The sequence below is a fragment of the Ahaetulla prasina genome, chromosome 1 (assembly GCF_028640845.1).
Source record: "Ahaetulla prasina isolate Xishuangbanna chromosome 1, ASM2864084v1, whole genome shotgun sequence".
Classification (NCBI taxonomy): Eukaryota; Metazoa; Chordata; class Lepidosauria; order Squamata; family Colubridae; genus Ahaetulla; species Ahaetulla prasina.
Window position 1 is genome coordinate 170,013,212 of NC_080539.1, and position 20,625 is coordinate 170,033,836.

The 20,625-nt window shown below is 38.0% G+C and overlaps 1 protein-coding gene across 1 annotated transcript in view; it reads left to right on the forward strand.

The window, feature by feature from the left end:
• Positions 1–20,625, forward strand: part of SLX4IP (SLX4 interacting protein) — a 109,842-nt gene that overhangs the window by 47,761 nt on the left and 41,456 nt on the right. The window contains exons 3-4 of the mRNA XM_058181465.1: positions 18,667–18,744; positions 19,246–19,369. Coding sequence (XP_058037448.1) covers positions 18,667–18,744; positions 19,246–19,369 — 202 coding nt within the window. The remainder of the gene's footprint in view (positions 1–18,666; positions 18,745–19,245; positions 19,370–20,625) is intronic.

A 20,625-nucleotide genomic window follows, 5' to 3' on the forward strand; every position in this document is an offset into this window, starting at 1 on the left:
ATTCCCAAGGAAGAAATTATACTGTAGTTAACCTGTTCTGCGGTGAGTTTTATTTCTTCCTAAAAAAACCAATAATAACCAACTTTGCAGGTAGAGATACTTGGTAGACTTAGTCTTTCCATCTTTTCAATTCAGTACCATGTTTTCCTGAAAATAAGACACTGTCTTATATTTTTTTTGAACCCTGAAATAAGCGCTTGGCTTTTTTTTCAAAGAAATCTTATTTTGGGGGGGCGCTTGGAGCAAGATTGGGCTCCTCTTGCCATCTTACCTGATTTCCAGCTCTGTTACCCTAACCAGAGGAAATGGCAGGGACCGGCTGCGCAATGCGTTTAAACATTTTCTGTGAGGGCTTATTTTTGGGGGAGGGCTTATTTTCGGGGAGGGCTTATTTTGGGGAAAACACGGTGGTCCTCTTCTATTTTTTATGTGTGTGTGTTTGTTTCATTTTTTAAAATATACACCATTCAATTGTAAACTGCTGAATACCATCCAAATTACTGAATGGTAGGACGTCAATGTTTATAAGCTAAATAAATAACTATATCTCCTATTCTTCTTCAAATACAAATTTTTATTAGTTTTACTTCACAGTAAGTATGGCATGTATGATAAATTAAAAAAAAAGACTTCAGCAAAAGAGAATATGAATCACATCCATAAATTGAAATACTATAATGTTACAAGTTCATGCCTGGTAATCAACATATCTTTTAATGTGCTGAAACATTCTGGCACAGGGATTTAACATCTGCAGATGTTTTTGTGCTTGGAATATGGTGTGCATATGACTTAATGAGTTGATTACTGCGGTAGGTAACATCTCAAAATAATGGGAAAACTAAGAAGAAATAAGGCAAATAGGATGCTCTCCTCCCTCCTTTCAATCCAGTGGGAAGTTTTCTTTTCTTTTTTTAATGGATTTGAGGCAAGTTCTGAAAAGCTGCTTCCAGTTGGACAATCCCTTAGTGGCATGGTTGAAAAGTAAACTTCTCCTTCCCAGCATTCTGCATTTACCAGATTGCATGCATAAAAATGCCTTGGGGCATTAACTCTTTCCACACTAATTTGGGAAATAGGAGTATCTCTTGTTACTATTCCATTCAGTATTACATTGCCTGAATGTAGATTAGAATGTTTTTCTCAGGCTGCATATGGCTGGGCTCAGTTCTTACGTCAATAATGCATATTAAAAGTAACGATTTGGTGAAATGAATTATTTAATTTTATTAAGAACTAGACGACCCATAACCTGTTGGGTCATCATTTCAGAGATATTTCCTTACCTAAACAGAGAAATAGAATAGGAGGGCAAAAAAAGCAGTGGTAGCAGGAGCAATTTTTGACATCCTGCTAGCTTTCCCACTGACTTTGCTTGTGAGAAGCTGGCATCGGAAATCACTATCACCTGATCATGGCACTGCTGCAGTGGCCATAAGTTTGCAAATACAACTGAAATTTGAAGAGTCTTCCTCTAATTCCATGGGAGTAATGGGTCCTGGGTTTAGATGCATTGTTAGTCTATTTGCTTCAAAAATTGTTGCCCTGTGATGCACCATTTGGGCTAATTGAAGGTTACAAACAGACAGGAAAGCTTAGTAGTGCATTAGATTGAGTGTGCTTTTTCTACATCACTAAAACTAGTTCATTGCTGAATTCTTGGGCTTTGCAATTGGTTTATATTTAAGAATATTTCAATCTCTCATTTGCATTATGAAAGCTCTTAAGATACGAGTTTGAAATGCAAGACTATACACAAATATATGTATAGTCTTGCATTTCATTGCTTATAGTGAATGTATGACACTTGGTTAAAGTAAAATGGATAGTTTTCCTTTTGATTATGAATTTGAATGTAGGTGACCTGTTTTGTATTGTAAAGAAGATTGACAGGATATGAAAAGTGTTTGGTAGATAGTGGAACAAAGGAAATACTATCCATTCCCCAGCTACTCTTCTGAAGCATAAAGATGGATTTTTGAAGTGGTTGTTTAGAGAAGGATGTGTTGATTGGACAGGATTATTTGTCTTTTGCTTGATGGAATGGAATTTCAGAAGGGTATTCTCAAACAGTATATTGTTAATTTAGATGTGAAAATCAAGCTGCTTCTTAATTGAGTATGCTTTAAGAGCCCTTTCTAAGTTTGTTTGTTGCAATTATATAAACTGTTTAAGCAGGTTCTCCTTTATTGTTGTGTTGTTTATCAGTTTAAATGAGATAAGTATATGATGTAAGGTTTTTAATTTAATTATTTGGGTTGCAGTTCATTCCGCACTAATCTGGAGCAAGTAACAGAAATTAGTTAGGGCTTGCTTCTTGAGCTGTCAGTTATGTGCCTAATAGCATGATGGATTCATATTCCTGCAAAGTAATACTGAACATTGTTAATTGCAGCATGTTTGTAACAAATATCAGTTTTGTGTTAGGCAAATCCACCATTGTATGTTTACTTATAGCCTATATTTGCTGTGTCATTGGGACACAGTCTTCTATCATTCCTGGTTTAAGCAAAGCTTTTCTTCCATCTTCTTACGATGACTTTCTTTTATTACTTTTACCTGATATATAGGTAGTCCTCGACCCACGACCACAATTGAGCCCAAAAGTTGTTAAGTGACTTTTGCCCCATTTTATGACCTTTCTTGTCACAGTTGTTAAGTGAATCACTGTCGTTGTTAAGTTAGCAACAGGGATGTTAAGTGAAACTGGCTTCCCCCTTGACTTTGCTTGTCAGAAGATTGCAAAAGGGGATCCCATGGCCTCGGGACACTACAACCGTCGTAAGTAGGAATCAGTTGCCAAGCATCCGAATTTTGATCACGTGACTGTGAGGATGCTGCAATGGTCATAAGTGTGAAACACGTTCGTCAGTAGCTATTTCCGCGCCTTTGTAACTTTGAACGATCACTAAATGAATGGTTGTAAGTCGAGAACTATCTGAATAACACAATCTTTTAATTTTGTTTGCTGTATTTTGAGCAAATAATTAGTCTTCTCAAGCAACTGAGCAAATTTAGTGATTCAGTATAGTGACCCGACAGTTGGCAAAGAGAAAAAAAATTTCTCTGTGGTTGCTGCAGGTTATTTTCACTTGCCACAGGCAACCAACCTGTTCCTTTTGGTCTCTGGGAACCTCAGCGACTAGGAAGCTGTCAGGTATATAATGCATTTCCAGTTCAAGATGCTATCGCCAGATGTATCTTAGTTATGCTTGGAGAACGCTTTGCATTTCATCAGCTTTTGGCATGAAGAAGAAGGAAAAAGTGCTCTGCCAGCACCAGAGAGACTGAAAATTCCCAACAATTAAAATAGTCAGATGATTCTTAGGTTATAAAACAGCAATTTACAGTTTGAAGACATTGCTGGCTTTGTTGTGAAGAGTGAATAACTGAAATTAGGGAAGAGGTACCATAACACAATGGGGCAACAATTGGTAGGGTGTGTAATTCTAATGCTTCATTTATAGCAAGGCTGATGACATCATGTACACTGCCAGGGCTAGGGTGGTAATAGCTGTGAACACTCTGAAGCCATGCTGGAAAGAAAAACTCTTTTCCTCCTTTAGAAAATATGGAATTAAGGGGGGAAATGGAAGTTTATGCAATATACGTTCCCCAAGACCTTTTACGGACCACGTGTCGAATTTGCTAATAAAAGTATATATTATGTATACCTTGGTTTATTCACAACATTATCATATCTAATATAGTTATTAAATGTAAAAGCAGAATTGAGCCAACTAAGTATTAATGGGAAAAATTTTAAATGTTATTTCTGTTTAAGCTGTAGAACCCTTTAAACCCATGGTTTCTATGTTTTTATCAAATTAACCTGTTGACAAAATAAAGTTGACCCTATCAGCACAGTAATAAAATTTATGTCTTTTTCTTTGGCTATTTTAGAAAAACAGTTTAGAAAAAGCTGTGGAAGCAAGGCAAAGCAAGAAGATATCTTGCATAAAATTTGTGGTGGCACAGAGATTAAAACATAGTATTGCAGGGTAATTCTGCCCACTGCCAGGAGTCCAATTCTGACTGGCTCAGGGTTAACTCAACCTTCCATCCTGATATTTGTAAACCGCTTAGGGAGTGCTGTAAAGTACTGTGGAACCGTGTATGAGTCTTAAGTACTATTGCTGTTGTTGTTGACATCAATATCTGGGGAAATCCTGGAAAAGATAATTAAACAGAGGATTGTGAGCACCAAAAAAGAAACAAGGTGATTACTAGAAGCCAGTGTGGATTTGTTAAAAGCAGATCATGCCAAACAAATCTTATTGCAAGACATTTGACAAAGTAGACCACAACCTATTTCTTGGTAAGATAGAACAATGTGGGATAGACAGTACCCCCACCAGATGGATTTGCAATTGGCTGACCAACCACACTCTGCGGGTAGTCCTCAACAGAATCTGCAAGGAAGCATGCAGTGGGGTACCTCAAAGCTTCGTCTTGGGCCCAGTACTCTTCAACTTCTTTATAAATGATCTAGATCAGTGATAGTCAACCTGGTGCCCTACCGCCCACTAGTGGGCATTCCAGGTTTCATGGTGGGCATTAGGGGTTTTGTCCGATACTGAAGCACTTTCCTTTTTTTTAAATTTAATTGACTTTTTAAAAAAATTTCATAGCATTATTTAAAAACATTTTCATTAGGTTTTCATAAAATTCCCCGTGACAATTTAAATTTCTGAAAATATACTATTTGTATCACCCGCGCATAAGTTTAGTTCACGTTATCTAAGTGAAACTAAATGGCGCTATAGTGCAACCACAAACAAAAGAGCCTCGTCCCAGAATAGCTCGTGCATCTCCCCCCACACCACCCAGCTGTAACAGACAAGCAGAGCTGGTAGTCGCCCCTCCCCCCAACCCAATCCACGATGCACAAGAGGCATGCACAGACGATGATATACGGCACATTACTGTGGAACCGGTGGGCGGTTAGAAAATTTTACTACTAATAGAGATACAAAAGTGGGCGGTAGGTATAAAAAGGTTGACTACCCCTGATCTAGATGAAAGGATAGAAGGGGAACTCATCCTATTTGCAGATGTCCCCAAGCTGGAGAGAAGTACTAACACTTTGGAAGATAGGCTCAAGATCCAGAAGGGGGTAGACTTGAACACTGGGCCTTAAGTAATAAGATGCAGTCCAGTGGTGAGAAAAATAAAGTTTTCCTGCACTTAGCAGGAAAAAACAGATACAGGGGTTCAGAAATAAGTGGTGCCTGGCTCAACAGTAGTAACTGTGAGAGGGATCTAGGTGTCCTAATGGACAACCACTTTAGTATGAGCCAGCAATGTCCTGCAGCTGCCAGAAAAGCCAATGCAGTCCTAGGCTACATCAACAGAAGGATAGCGTCAAGATAACGAGAAATGGTGGAATCAATTTATACGTCACAGGTGAGACCATATTTGGAATACTTTGCCCAGCTCTGATCACTACGATACAAAAAAGATGTTGAAACTCTGGAAAGTGTGCAGAGAAGAGCAACAAAAAAGATAAAGGGTCTGGAGGCTAAATCGTATGATGAATGGTTGAGGGAGCTAGATAGGTCTAGCCTATTGAAGAGAAAGATTAAAGGACACTAGTCTTCCAATACTTGAGGGGCTGTCATAAAGACAAGGGAATTATCTTATTTTCTAAGGCCTCAGCGGACGGGACAAGAAGTAATGAGTGGAAGCTTGTTAATGAGAGATCTAAAAGGAAGTAGAATTGCTCTGACAGAGCAATTAATCATTGGAATAGCTTGCTTCCTGGAGTTGTGGGTGCTCCATCATTGGAGGTTTTCAAAAATAGACTAGACAGCCATTTGACTGGGATGGTATAAGGCTCCTGTCTTGAGGAGCGGGTTGGACTGGAAGGCCACTAAGGTCCTTTCCAGCCCTATGATTTTATGAAAGAAGGATGGATAAGGACTTTCCCAAGATCACCCAGAGAGTTTCATAATAATCAAAGATGTGAACCCATGTCTCACTGAGGTGTTATAGATGCACACATCCATCTGTATTGCAAGCAAGTCCAGTTGTACTCACAATGGCTTTTCTGCTGAGCTATTGGTTAGACTATATTTCATGAACTTTCCTACTCTATGCAAGAGCCAATTCAGTTGGCCAAGCATTTCTTTGAGTTGGAATATAAAGCCAAGTATGCATCCCAGCGAAAGTCACACTGCCTGGTTGGGCCATCATGGCAGGTGGCAGACCATTTGCACCTCTTGGCATCCAATCGGATGCATATGAATGAGACCCTTTTCAGTTCCTTGGCAACGAAGTGGGTTTCCTCCCTGTACCAAACAGAGAATTGAAAAAATTAATTGTATACAAGTTTGAATGAGTGTGTGAAAAGCAAGAAGTGGATTTTTCCCCAGGAGACACGGTGTGGAAGCAACAGTTCTGCAACCTTGCTGCCTGTTGGTGGTCTAGTAATATAATTAGCTCTAAAGTCATGAAGTTTAAAATGTCTCATTAAAAAAATAAAACAAAGAAATACTAAACGTTCTTAATAAAAATTAAGTGTTAGGAAAGTATATTTTCAGTTACTTGTACAATAATGAAGAGCAGTAGGACTTCCAAGATTGATTTCTACTGGTTTTTTTTTCAGTTCTCATGTTATAGGAACTAACTGGCATTTTTTAAAACCATTACACATACCCTCAACTTTTATTTTTCTTTCTGTTAATATCTAACTAAACTGAGGAAGGTAAAACAGCTGGTTGCTAAGGCAACCAGAATTCCCCTGTTGTGGGATTTTGTGGCCTGGCATTGTGAGAGCAGAACTTTAGAAGGAAAACCTGAACATAATATATTGGTTTTTTTTTCACGGGAGACTCTCCAAAAGATACCTCGTTAACGCAATTAAGTTGGTTTCTTTAGGAAATAGCCAAAGTGAATATTTCAGAGAAATAAGATTGCTTTTGACCAGTGCAAAAATCACCAGATAAAAACATGAGTTAGTTGTACAGCTATTGCCTCTATTGAAATGTGGATGGAGGTGAATATTAGAGTAACATTACATATCCACCTCTGGTTAAAATGTTCATATCACCAATAGGGTTTTCTGCTTCCTCTACTCCTCACTCCCAAAAGAAGGGGGAAGGAGAAAGGGAGGAAAAAAATTATCAGAACTTGAGTGGTGAAGTAAAAGTTAATTTCCCTTCTCTGCGTACTGGTGCAAAGTATCACTAATCTTATATTAAGATGATGTTGAATGAGGAAGTGGAGGAGATATAGAGTAGAACCTGAAAGAAAAATTATTCAAAGCTTATTCAAAGCTTATTGAACAGACCCTTATTAAGATTTTTTTCCTGGTGTCTTACCAAAATCAGCTTCCTTGTAATTTAAACCCATTTATAACTTGTATTTTGTCTTCTAAAACAGCTAAGCAATCCTGCGCCGTCTTCTACACTGCAGTCCTTCAGATCTATCATGTCTTCGCCTTGCTAAATGTACCCAACACTTCCAATCTTTCTTTTTCCCAACCTCTTATCTTGGTTGCTGGCCTCTGGATAGTCTCCGAGCTGTCAATGTCCTTCCTAAAATACAGTCCGCACTACTCAATTCAATATTCTGGCTGCAGGTTGACTAACATGGAATAAAAAGGAATAATTACTTCCTTTGAGCCCTGAATCCTGTCCTGATTTGGCTTCTGTTTGGTATTTCCCACCCACCCCCACCTAATTTTGTGTCATCCACAAATTTGATGATTTTATTTTCTAACCCAACTAGGTCATATATAAATATATTGAACAGCAGAGTGCCTATAACAGAGCACCACTTGATACTTCTCTCCAGCTGGACATGGAGTCATTGATATATATTCGTTGCATACAGTTCAACTAGCTCCGTATTGATCTTACGTTAGTATAATCATGCCCACATTTTGTCAACTTCTCATCTGCTAGAATTTCATGAGTGACTTTACTGAATGCTATGCTGAAGGTACAAGTCAGTTAAAACTTGTCATAAAATCAAAACAGGATGTGAGTTTGATTGACATGAAGAAACGTGGTCACTTAATCCCCAACTTTCTGAGTACTTTTAACTCTTCTGTTCTCTTTTGATTGGGATCAGATCTGGAAATGCTGATCCACTTTCGTTTCACCTTCAGAAATTTGAGATGGTCAGCAAGATCAGTGTGGAAATTTTGAAGCTTTCAGTCTTGGCCGTATTGTTTTCTCAACTGATGTCCAAGTAGATAAAATTACCCATTGCTTCTGTCTCTCCTCCTGAAGGAGAGAAGTAATGAACAGTTCATTACTGTTCCAGGCGGGCATTCTCCAAATTGTCTTCCTGACTTGGCAGTTTATAACACACTCCCACAATAATATGCCATACAATAGAATACAATATCATTGTATTCTTACCCGAATACTCTTAACATAACATAACATAACATCAGAGTTGGAAGGGACCTTGGAGGCCTTCTAGTCCAACCCCCTGCCCAGGCAGGAAACCCTACACCATCTCAGTCAGATGGTTATCCAACATTTTCTTAAAAATTTCCAGTGTTGGAGCATTCACAACTTCTGAAGGCAAGTTGTTCCACTTATTAATTGTTCTAACTGTCAGGAAATTTCTCCTTAGTTCTAAGTTGCTTCTTTCCTTGATCAGTTTCCACCCATTGCTTCTTGTTCTACCCTCAGGTGCTCTGGAGAACAGCCCGACTCCCACTTCTCTGTGGCAGCCCCTGAGATATTGGAACACTGCTATCATGTCTCCCCTAGTCCTTCTTTTTGTTAAACTAGACATACCCAGTTCCTGCAACCGTTCTTCATATGTTTTATCCTCCAGTCCCCTAATCATCTTTGTTGCTCTTCTCTGCACTCTTTCTAGAGTCTCAACATCTTTTTTACATCGTGGCGACCAAAACTGGATGCAATATTCCAAGTGTGGCCTTACCAAGGCATTATAAAGTGGTACTAGCACTTCACGTGATCTTGATTCTATCCCTCTGTTTATGCAGCCCAGAACTGTGTTGGCTTTTTTAACAGCTGCTGCACACTGCTGGCTCATATCTAGATGGTTATCCACTAGGACTCCAAGATCCCTCTCACAGGTACTACTATTGAGCAAGGTACCACATATACGGTACTGGTGCATTTTGTTTTTGGCCTAAATGTAGAACCTTACTTTTTCACTGTTGAATTTCATTTTGTTAGATAGCGCCCAATGTTCAAGTCTGTCAAGATCTTTCTGTAACTTGAGCCTATCTTCTGGAGTGTTGGCTATTCCTGCCAGCTTGGTGTCATCTGCAAATTTGATGAGTTCCCCATCTATCCCTCGTCCAAGTCATTGATGAAGATGTTGAAGAGTACTGGGCCTAAAACAGAGCCTTGGGGTACTCCACTGCATACTTCCTCCATGTGGATGTAGTTCCGTTGAGGACTACACGTTGAGTGCGGTTGGTCAGCCAGTTCTGAATCCATCTGGTGGTGGTGCTGTCTAACCCACATTTTCTACTTTATCTAGTAGTAGGTTATGGTCTACTTTATCAAATGCTTTACTGAAGTCCAAGTAAATTATATCAACAGCATTCCTCTGGTCTACTAATTTTGTCATTTTGTCAAAGAATGCGATAAGATAAGTCTGTCATGATCTGTTTTGACAAACCCATGTTGGCTTTTGGTTATTACTTTGTTTGCTTCTAGGTGTTCGGTGATTCGTTGCTTGATTATCTTTTCCAGAATCTTCCCGGTATTGAGGTCAGACTGATAGGTCTGTAGTTTCCTGGATCTGTTTTTTCCTTTTTGAAGATGGGAACTACATCAGCTCTTTTCCAGTCCTCTGGCAGCTCCCTGTGCTCCAGGATCTTTGAAAGATATAGTTCAGTGGTTCTGAGATCACGTCTGCCAGTTCCTTCAGAACCTTGGGGTGTAATCCATCCGGTCCTGGTGATTTGAACACGTCTAGGGTAGACAGGTGTTCACTTACCATTTTCTTCCCTATTTTAACTTGTGTTTCTAATCTGTTTTTTGTAGTGCTGTTTTTGATAGGTTGGATTGTTTTTTCCTTTTGTGTAAAGACAGATGCAAAATATGAGTTAAGTAGATCTGCTTTGATGCAGTTGGTTGTCATCTTCTTGCCACTTTCTGCCAGCACTGGGCCAATTGTTTCCTTGACTTTTTTCTTGTTTTTAACATGTTGGAAGAAGCTTTTTTTATTATTTTTTACTTTTGTCGCTAGCCTTTGTTCATTGTGAGCCTTAGCTTTCCTCACTTCATCTTTACAGGCTCGGGCTATTTGCTGATATTCTGCCTTAGTTATTTGCCCCTCTTTCCATTTTTTATATTTGTCCTTTTTGTCTTTCAATTTGTCAGATAGTTCTTTATGCATCCATGCTGGTTTCTTTTGTGATCTACTATTTTTCTTCTTCATTGGTATTGTGTTAGACTGTGCTTTTATAATCTCACTTTTCAAAATTTCCCAAGCTTCTTGAGCTGTTTTCCCCCTGAGGATTCTCATCCATTGAATCCTTCTCAAGATCTCTCTAAGTTTATTGAAATTAGCTCTCTTAAAGTCCAAGACTCTAGTTTGACTTTGTTCTACTACTTGAGTCTTGACTGGACTCCTATGCTGAAATTGTTGGACCTCAGTGCATGGATCCACTTTTTTCATATAAAAAGACAACTTTCCGTTTTATCTGGCTGGCTTTAAAAAAAAACGGTCACAGTTTGTCACGTAGCATAGACTGCCATAGGTAGTTGCCAATGTGATCTCTGTCCTAGCCTAGCCTTGTTGGGTCAAGTCAGTTTGATTCATATTGACGTAAAATAGTTATTGATCCTTGCTACATGCATACTGTAGAATTAAGTCCATTTAAGAATAGTCAGTTGAATATTAGTAATATTGTATGATTGGTAGGAATGCATCTTTAAAGGTGAGTCATTGTGACTTTAGATTTCTAGATTTCTATGTTAATAGGAATCATTCACTGAAAGAATAGAATGCTTTGATGTGTTTATCAAAAGCCTGCTGTCGTGTCCCACTCCTCCGCTGACAGCCGGATCAGGGAAATCCGTATCAAGCATGCCTCTGCAGCTCTGCCAAAGTCCTATCAGAGTTCTTAAGGCAGGCAGGAGACCAGGAAGTGACTTCAGCAATCCAAGTTAGACTTTGCCTGACTCAGAGAATGCCAGAAAGCAAATCCTTTATATAGGCCATGGGGTGTGGCTCCATGACTCAGCACTTATCCAGGCCTGCCCCTCCCTTCCTTTTGCTGACATCACCTCCCAACTCTCTGGAAGTGAGGATCTCTCCAGCCTCCAGCTATTGGCAATCCTAGCTCATGACTGGCCTTACATTCTTCAGGCTCACATGCTGTGGGGGAGGGGTTTAGTTGCTCCGTTTGCCTGGGCATGGTGCCAGGACTGGGGGCTGAAGGCACGTCAGGCCCTTCGTCTTGCTCGGCCTGTCCGGGCATGGTGCCAGGGCTGGGGCCTGGAGGCATGCCAGGACATTCTTCTGAACTATCAGCGTCCGGCTGCGGCAGGGGGAGCGGGTGAGACACAACACCTGCTTTCTTCCAATGAATTAGCAGATGGCTCCAATACCTCTCATCTTCTTTTGATCTGAGGTAAAGTATTCATGAAAAGTTGATGGCAACACATTGCCTCAACTGATATGGAAACCTTTAATAGCATTAAATATTCTGTGATCATTTCAAAATAGGCTTCATTTTAGCATGCGCCTTGAGAAAAACCCTAGTGTATTATATTTGACAAGTGCAAGAAAATGTGTTCCAGTTCAGAACACACTTAGCTCTTTCTAAATCCATCCCATCTTTCCATCTCTTCCTCACAAAAGCTACACAGTATTCTGGGCCCAAGGAGCATACTAAATCCTCCTTGGCTTGGGCCAATCCAGTAATGTGTTTTTTTTCCTAAATCTGTTTTTGCTATTCTGCAAATTTTAAAGTCTCCCCAGTCTTCATGAGTCTTCTTGCCAATATGCTCTACCAGTTTAGAAATAACTTGAAGAACTGAAGTCAGTAGAATAGAATAGAATAGAATAGAATAGAATAGAATAGAATAGAATTTTATTGGCCAAGTGTGATTGGACACACAAGGAATTTGTCTTGGTGCATATGCTCTCAGTGTACATAAAAGAAAAGATACATTCATCAAGGTACAACATTTACAACACAATTGATGATCAATATATCAATATAAATCATAAGGATTGCCAGCAACAAGTTATAGTCATACAGTCATAAGTGGTTCATTTGCAGTATTGATAAGAGCAGGTAGAATCTTTCTTTATAATTCCTTCTGCAAGAGCCTAAAGACCTGAGAGTTTACAGTCTCTTTGTTTTTTCCTTTTTATTGTTAAAAAGATAAGTGGCAAATAAATTTAACAAATGAATAAATAAAGATCAGGTCTGATCCCACATCTCATGTGCCAAATTGATGAGAGAGGACAGAACATTAATGAGCAAAAGGAAGGTAAAATGCAGAATCAATGGATTGTTTATTTAATTATGGATTAATAAATTGCTTCAGTCAAGCCAGTTATAAATGGTGTGTGGAAACAATACCCACAGCCAATGCAATACAGCAATAATGTGTGATAGGAGAAACAGAATGTATTACAGTAAACAAAGGCGATCAATATAATAAAATATTGGCTGACCAATGCTTTTACTAATTAAAAAACAGTTTGCAGTTGCAAATATTTACAGAAGATTTGGGGATGTTTTAAAAATGCATATTTTATTTTGTAGACTAACCAACATACTTGTCAAGGCATTGAAATATGTTTTTGTGTATTCTCATTACTTTTTCCATTTGAAGTATATTTGAAATATTTAAAGCATATTTTCTTCTTCAGTTAATGGTTCTTTTCATTGCTGCTAAATTTATATTTTTTAGTTCTTAGAGGATTATATGTGTGTGTGTGTGTGTGTGTGTGTGTGTGTGTGTGTGTGTGTGAGAAGGATGTGTGTGTGTACACACACACACACACACAGTCATTTCCTTATAGTTTCCTTGCTACTAGTATAGAATGGATTTGCAATTGAATACATTTGGCTTTGATTTTTAATTTTAATGGGTTGACTTCTTCCCATCCATAGAGTCCCAAATGCCCTCATACCTGTTGTAAACTACTTTTAGCTTTCTCTTTTTGTCAATGATAACTCTACTAGGTATTCTTGCTCATGCTGATAGTGTACCATGGTATTAGAACTGCTCACACTCCCCCCCACCCATCATACCAACATGGTAATTTTTCAAAGGTTACCAGGATTGCAAGCCCGACTCAGTAACAACAGATATTTAATTAATTCAATTTGTATGGATGCCCATCTCATATCTGTGACTCTGGGCAGTTCACCTAATTAAAAACGACAAAATTGTTTTTCGTAAATAACCAAAATACAAAAATCAATCACAAGCACCATAACCCCCTAAAAACAATTATATAAGTTTAATATATATACAGTCATGTTCCATTCAGTGTATATTCTTAAAATTAATAAAAATAATTTTTGAATCAGGTAGAATTAAATTAATTTTAATTGGATTAATACAGAGGTGAGCAATTGGTTTTTAATTCTCTGGCATACCTCATTTGCTTAAAGTGCCTATTCCTTCTAAGATGATTCTATCACCTGAACAATCAACCACCTTACTTATAATGACCTAGTTCTTTTGGCTTTTATTCCCTGTTGATTGCTAGGAGAATCTTAACTCAAACATTGCATAACTGCTAAGTGTATGGCACTATTATTCCAATTGGGGTGGTGGTGGTAGTTTGTATTTTGGAGGGGAGGCCTGTTCTTTACTTGACAGATAGTTAGTTTTCAGCCCACATCCATTTGTTCCGTAGCCATTCACAGTTACAGCAATACTGAAAAAAATGGACATACCATCGGTCTTTGAGGTACTGGCCATCACGGCATTTTTATGGGCTATGTGATCATGATTGTGATCTGGGCATTCGGATGCTCAGCTTGCAGTTACAATATTGCAGGGAATTATGGCCGCATGATTGTCGTTTGCAGCCTTCTCTGCTGGCTTCCCACTGGCAAACTCAAAGAGGAAGCCCTTGCCCTCAGCAAACCCCGCCCCCCCGTCCACACACAGACTTTCCCACACCTTCCCCTGGCCTCTCATGATTTTTGTGTGACCTGCATTGGCACTCTCCTGGTGTCTTCTGTCACCCCCCCCCCACACACACACATACACACACAGCACCCCATACAATTCTTACCTGGGACTCCCACCTTTTCCCACTAAATGACTTACACTTGAGGCTGTGATGGCAAGAGGGACTGCCTAGATTGCTGTTGCTAAGCAATGCAGTCATGTGATGTTGCACTTCATGATTGCATCGCTTAGAGACAGCAATCCCAGTCTGAATTGCTGTTACAATTAGATGATTGCGTGTACTAGATACGAATGTTCTACTATGGTCTATACATTATGTGAAAGTTCAGCAATCCTTCATCCATGTAGGAAGTAATACTGGAGTGTTATTAAATAATTCAGTAGTTGTTCACTCTTTTTGTTCACATATTGATCAGATGTACAACAGAGAAACAGGTCTTTAATCTGTATATTAACTTTTAAGATATACAGGTAGTCCTCATCTATTGGGACCAGTAACTTTTTTTTAAAATTTCTTTTTGTCACAACAGTATACACAAACAATTGTCATAGATAAAACAACATATCTTGAAGAATATATATATATATATATATATATATATATATATATATATATATATATATATATATATATATATATATATATATATATATATATGTCTTTGGTTGTTGGGTTTTCTCCTGTAATTGAAGTGTCTTGGCTGTTCGAAGTCTCATTCGTCATCTTCAGGCTTCAGCTTCGTGCTTCTGGGAGCAATGTGTGATCGCAGCTGTTTCTTCCTTTTAACTGCTAGTGGGGGTTTGAACTGATTGGGTGGGAGCTTGGCTGTGCTCTGATTGGATGGGGTTTTTTCTGTGCTCTGATTGGCTGGGTGTGTGTCCTGTGTTGGTGGGGGCTTGGTTGTGCTCAGTCTAGTCTGTGCTGCAGGGGGATTTGAGCTGGTGAGCTGCATAGCTGTTGTTTGGCTTTGTGGTCGTGCTACATCTTCATAGTGGGTCTGCTGCATGAATGGATTGGAGGGGTTTGAAATGGCTAATGTTGCAGCTGCGGTCTGGCTTCTGGTCCTTGGTCGTGCTTCATGATCAGTGTGGGTTTGGGTCTGCTTTCTGGGTGGATGTGCGGTGGTGACATCCTGTGTGGACCTTGTGAGTGTGGGTCTGGTGTCATTCCTCGTGTTAGGGACTCGTTTGTCAATAAGAGCGGGTTTCCAAATGGCATATATAAATATATATGCATCAACTATATTAATTTGATATAATGAAGGGAACAATAGGACAGGAACGGTAGGCACTGTTGTGCTCTTATGCATGCCCCTTAACTTGACCATTAAGCAAACCAGTTAATGATTGAAACCGTGACTGCCCTTATTATCTTGTTTCAGCTTTTCTTTGTCTTAAAGAACTGCAAAGATTGTAAATGGGGGCAAAGTTACTTTTTCATCAACATTGTAACTGTGAATGGTTGTTGTGTGAGGCAGTCACTAAGTGAGGACTACTTGTATGGAGGGAAAAAAACTGCTTAAACATACTTATAAGAAAACAACTCATTGAACTCCTGAACAAAAATGTATTTTTCTAACTGCTGGACAGTTTTTAGGCATCTAGTCTTATTTAGTATTACTTTTAGCTGTTATCTCTTAGATACACTGTGCTTATGAATATGGAATCTGGTATTTCACAATACTAGACATCTTACGTTTTATCTTGATTCTTGTAAATATTGTGTTTAGTTATCAGATCTGAGGCATAATATAAATATACTATCTGCATTGATCTAATTTATGTGGGAGAATTCAGTTTGGCTGAACACAAGTCATTAAATTCTGAACTTTTTATGTTTCCCGTAGCCTTTGGCAGAATTATGCATAGTTTCATGGCCTTATTATTTGTCTTTTTCATTTTATATTTGTTAAGCGTTCTTAATGATGTCCATAACACTATTAGATCATTTTGTTAAATTTTTAAAAATCCATAGTTATAAAGGATGCCAACTACTTGTAATGCTAATAGCCTGAGTCCATCCTGAATTTTAGATTCCAGATCATTGTAGTTTTCCCAGCTAATTTAGTTTAGCACAGTTAACACATTAAAATCCAATTCCTATAAATCCCAATAAGCATGACCAAAAACCATGGTTTTTGCTATAGGAGTTGAAATCCAGTTTCAGAAGACCACTGAGAAATCTGATTTGGAAGGTGACATAATTACCCTTGTTTCGTTAGCCGGTTTTTTTTAATTATAGGGGTTAAAATATAAAGCAGATAACCTAAAAGTTGCTTTGAATTCAGTCCATTATAAGGTTGAGAAAAATATTGTTTACTGCTGACTGATTATTGTTGTCTTAAAATAATAAAACACATAGTAGACAGTGATGAAATTCAATTTTTTTTACCGTGGGCGTGACTTGGTGGGCATGGCAGGGGAACGATACTGCAAAATCTCCATGCCCACCCCACTCCAGGGGGAAGGATATTGCTAAATCCCAATTCCCACTCCACTCTGGGGCCAGCCAGAGGTAGTATTTGCCAGTTTTCTGAACTACTCAAAATTTCCGCTACTAGTTCTCCAGAACCTGTCAGAACCTGCTGGATTTCACCCTGATACTAGAGCGAAACAGTTTGAGATACTAAATTAATGGAAAATTGGCCATCTCATCTTTTGCAGAAATAGATGATTCAACCTGGCTTTTATTTTTATTATGATAGTGTATTAATATAATATTTCTTAGATTTATTTAAACAGTAAAGAGCATAGAAATGTGTGTGGCCAATAAATAATATATATACAAAGTTTGTCATCCAAATTTGGTAATTTCTTTTCATAACTGGATTTATGGCTCATACATAATTTTTCCTGAGAAATCATAGGTTGCAAAAAAGTCAAATTATAGCCATTATTATTGTGAAATCAACTGAGTTATGTTTTGACACCTGTTTTAGGAGATTTCCCACTTGTGTCATTTTGTACCATAATAGCAATCCCCGACAATTAACAATTCCTGTGAACTTTTGAACTAGTATTATCTCACTCACTCATCAGAATAAAAATCAAATTCTTCCAACAGCAAACAACATTAAGTTACTGAAATGTAACTTTTTGCCAAGAACGTGACCTTAGCCCTAAACTTCATAAGCGGAATAGTGGCCCGTAGTTTGAAATCAGAAAGGAAATGGGGTTTTTTTCCCCTTTGGATATTCCCTCATGGATAAAAACTTTCAGCACAACCAACCTACCAAAATCTATGGAATTCTGGAGATGGGAAATTTCTTCCATAGTGAGTAACTATAAGCTGCTCACTGTATTGAGACAGTTGACACAGCATTTGATTTAAAGTTGTTGTACGAGGATGTTTATTGTAGGACCTTGAGGTTACCTTAACTCCTGAATGAATTATAAAAAATAAGTGCTGTTGCTTCTGATGGAATCTGATCTGGGATGTGGCGTTTGATGGGAGGGCAGGTCAGAGTTATCTATCAGGCCATCAGCCATAACTGAGACAAGGAAGATCAAGTGGCCTTATATTGTTGGAGACTCAGGAAAGTAATGACAACACTTTCCCCACAGACAAAGAATAGTTTTCAAGTGGCTAGTTGGGCTCATGAATTACTGTACTTAGCCCACATTTTGACAGTCGACAAATATAAAGCGCCTACCACAGAATGCCAACCTGCAACATTTTTAATCTCTTAATTTCATTCTGTTAGTGTTCAGTTATAGCCAAAGTTTACCAGCAAACTGCCACGTCAGCCCTTACTAAAGTTCACACTGCTTTAGATAACTTGTAGAATAGCTGATTTTTGTCACATTGCAATCTAAAATCTCTGCTTTGACCAAATGCAAGAGGGGGAATGAAGCACTTGTATCTTATAAATTGACTAAAAGGCAACCCCAATTCTTTTCAACTGAATGAGATGAGTTCGTGGGACAGCATTCAATGCTGGGTTTTTTTAAACAACAAAAAATGTATTTGTACGGTATTTTTTAATATATTTTTGAATTTATCTCCCATCCTTTTGAATTTACAAATATTCAAGCTGATCTATAGTACTAAATATGAAATATAAAACATCAAAGTAACCTCTGTGTAATTAAAATAAAAAACAATAAATAAATATGGCATTAATTAGGCTATTTATTTTAATGCTGAAGTTTATTCAAGACACTTATTATACTGATGATGACTTGAGTTTAGATTTTTAATAAATATCATAGTCCTTTTGACAGCTAAGTGGGCAGATCTGCCAATATTATATCCTATGTTATTTTCAATTATATATAAAATCTATGAAAAGCAGGGACTATAATTAATTTACTAAATTAAAGCCTAAGGCTAAGTAATATGTCAATTACCTCCACCCCATCTGACCATTGGTTCTTTTTATCTGCTTTACTATTAATTTTAATGTTTTTCATGCCCACTGTTTAATGTTTTGATCCTGTAATTGATTCTGTTATTTATGGTATTAATTAAATAAATATTTAGGATCGTTGATGGTGTATAATTAAATTGTCAATTTCTTTTTATTTCTCTGACATCTCCAAATACTATCCCAAGTGTGGAAACTTTGCAGTCTTGGTAGATTTCCATATTGCATCTCAGGACCGTATGTGGTTTTCTGATCATCAGAGAGAGGTAAAGACTAATCATTCCTACTTTTAGAAATATCTAAATAAATTGATCTCAAGAAGTTCATGATTTTATAAATCCATTTCAACTGTCTCAGTGCAGAACTAATTTTATCAAGGAAGAAGCATATACTTGTTTTCTTTATTTCCACTTCTCCCTTCACTCTGTTCTGTGCATATTACAGTGGCCCTTAGAATTAAAAAAGAAGAAGAAAAAAGAAAAATCAATCTTTAAATTTGGTCTATGGGAAAACAAGGATATTTTATTTAGAGAACAAATTATATTCTGTCTTTTCATTAAAAAAATATTAAGCAATGTATTTGTCGATAATGTGCTTTATTAATAAGCATAGATTTAAAAATCAATGGTTTTTTTGATGTACTTGCAATGTTTTTTAGCTTGCAAATCACAAGTTTTGTAAGAATATAGTATTATATGCAATAAGTAGAAAAATCGTTCTTCTCAGTCTTTATATTTAAACTCACTTTAAGACAAATTATTTCCCAGGAAGTCTGTCTTCTGCTGAAAGATACAGTTGAATCAAGAGTAAAACAGTACTTGGAAGCACGTAAATTACATGGCCGTTGCAAGCAAACAGAACATGGAGAAGCTAATTCTTTGTCTTTAAGAGGTAAGAGTTCATCGTTTTTATTTACAGCTGCATTTGCTTAATCTTTTGATTATTACTGCACAGTTTTTTTTTATCAAATAGATAGGTTGTATAATGTGGAAATAATCAAATTCAATAAGAAATGGTGATGCTTTAATATGTGGGTGATGATTTAATCATAGGATCAGGTTTCTTTTTAACTCAGATTTTTATTCAGAGCTCAAAATTAAAAAGTAAGCATGCAGAGATTATGTGAACTACTTAAAGAAGGAAATGAGGAATAGATTGCCTCTGATCAGTTGGTGGCCATTAATAATTTAATGGATTTATGAATGGCAGAATACAGATCCCAAGTAGTTTGTCCTTCATCTAAGGTTGAAGGATGTCCATCACCCCTCATCTAAAACTCTAACTTCCTGGGAACTCAGACCACTCCTGAACACATGAAAACTGTGGACAGAAAGATAATTAAAGAATGTACCTGCTTAAAAAAATGCAAGAGTGAATGATAGAATATAAGAGAAGGTGAACATAAAGTTCCAATGGCCTACTATTAACCAATATCTTTCATTGGATTCCTGTTATTCCTGCTTGTGGAGCTCATAGCTTCCAGCTTAGTTCTTTCCCAACTGTTGTGACCTATGCCCAAGTAGTTATTACCAGACACAATCAGTCCTAAACAAACATATTTTATTAGAACAGCTGAGAATTACTTCATTCTCATCTTAGTCCAAATTAAGTCCAAAACAAAGTCCTTCAGGAAAAATCCTTTGGCCTTATCACAAACTTTTGTCTTTTTTGGCACCCTGCCAAAGGCTTTTTTTGGCAAGAACCTCACAGAGTTCAGAAACAGGAGATGCTGACAAGAAACAATTGTAGCAACGTTGCTTTCCTACAAAGAACCCAAGAGCCGTTGCCGCTCTTTTAAACCTTATGGGACGGGCCAATCATCTGGCCTTACTCCTGAGTCGTCCTTTTTGCTTTAGCTGCTCTTGCCTTCTGGAAGATCTTAGCATGCGTGGACTAGGAGCAGGCTCCTCCTGTTCCTCTGCCTCTGGAGGCTCCGGAGTCCGCGCATCACTCCCTGGCCCCATCTCTGCCTCCAACGCAGAGCCCTCATCTGGACCTTGCCCTGACTCCAGGACTGACCCATTGTCCTCACCAGCCTCCTCACTGTCCAACTCCACTGCCAGCTCCGCAGGCTGCTAGCAGACTATATCACCAACTGTTGGGTTGTTGTGTCTGAATACACTACTGCCTATTCTCATGCAGACTTC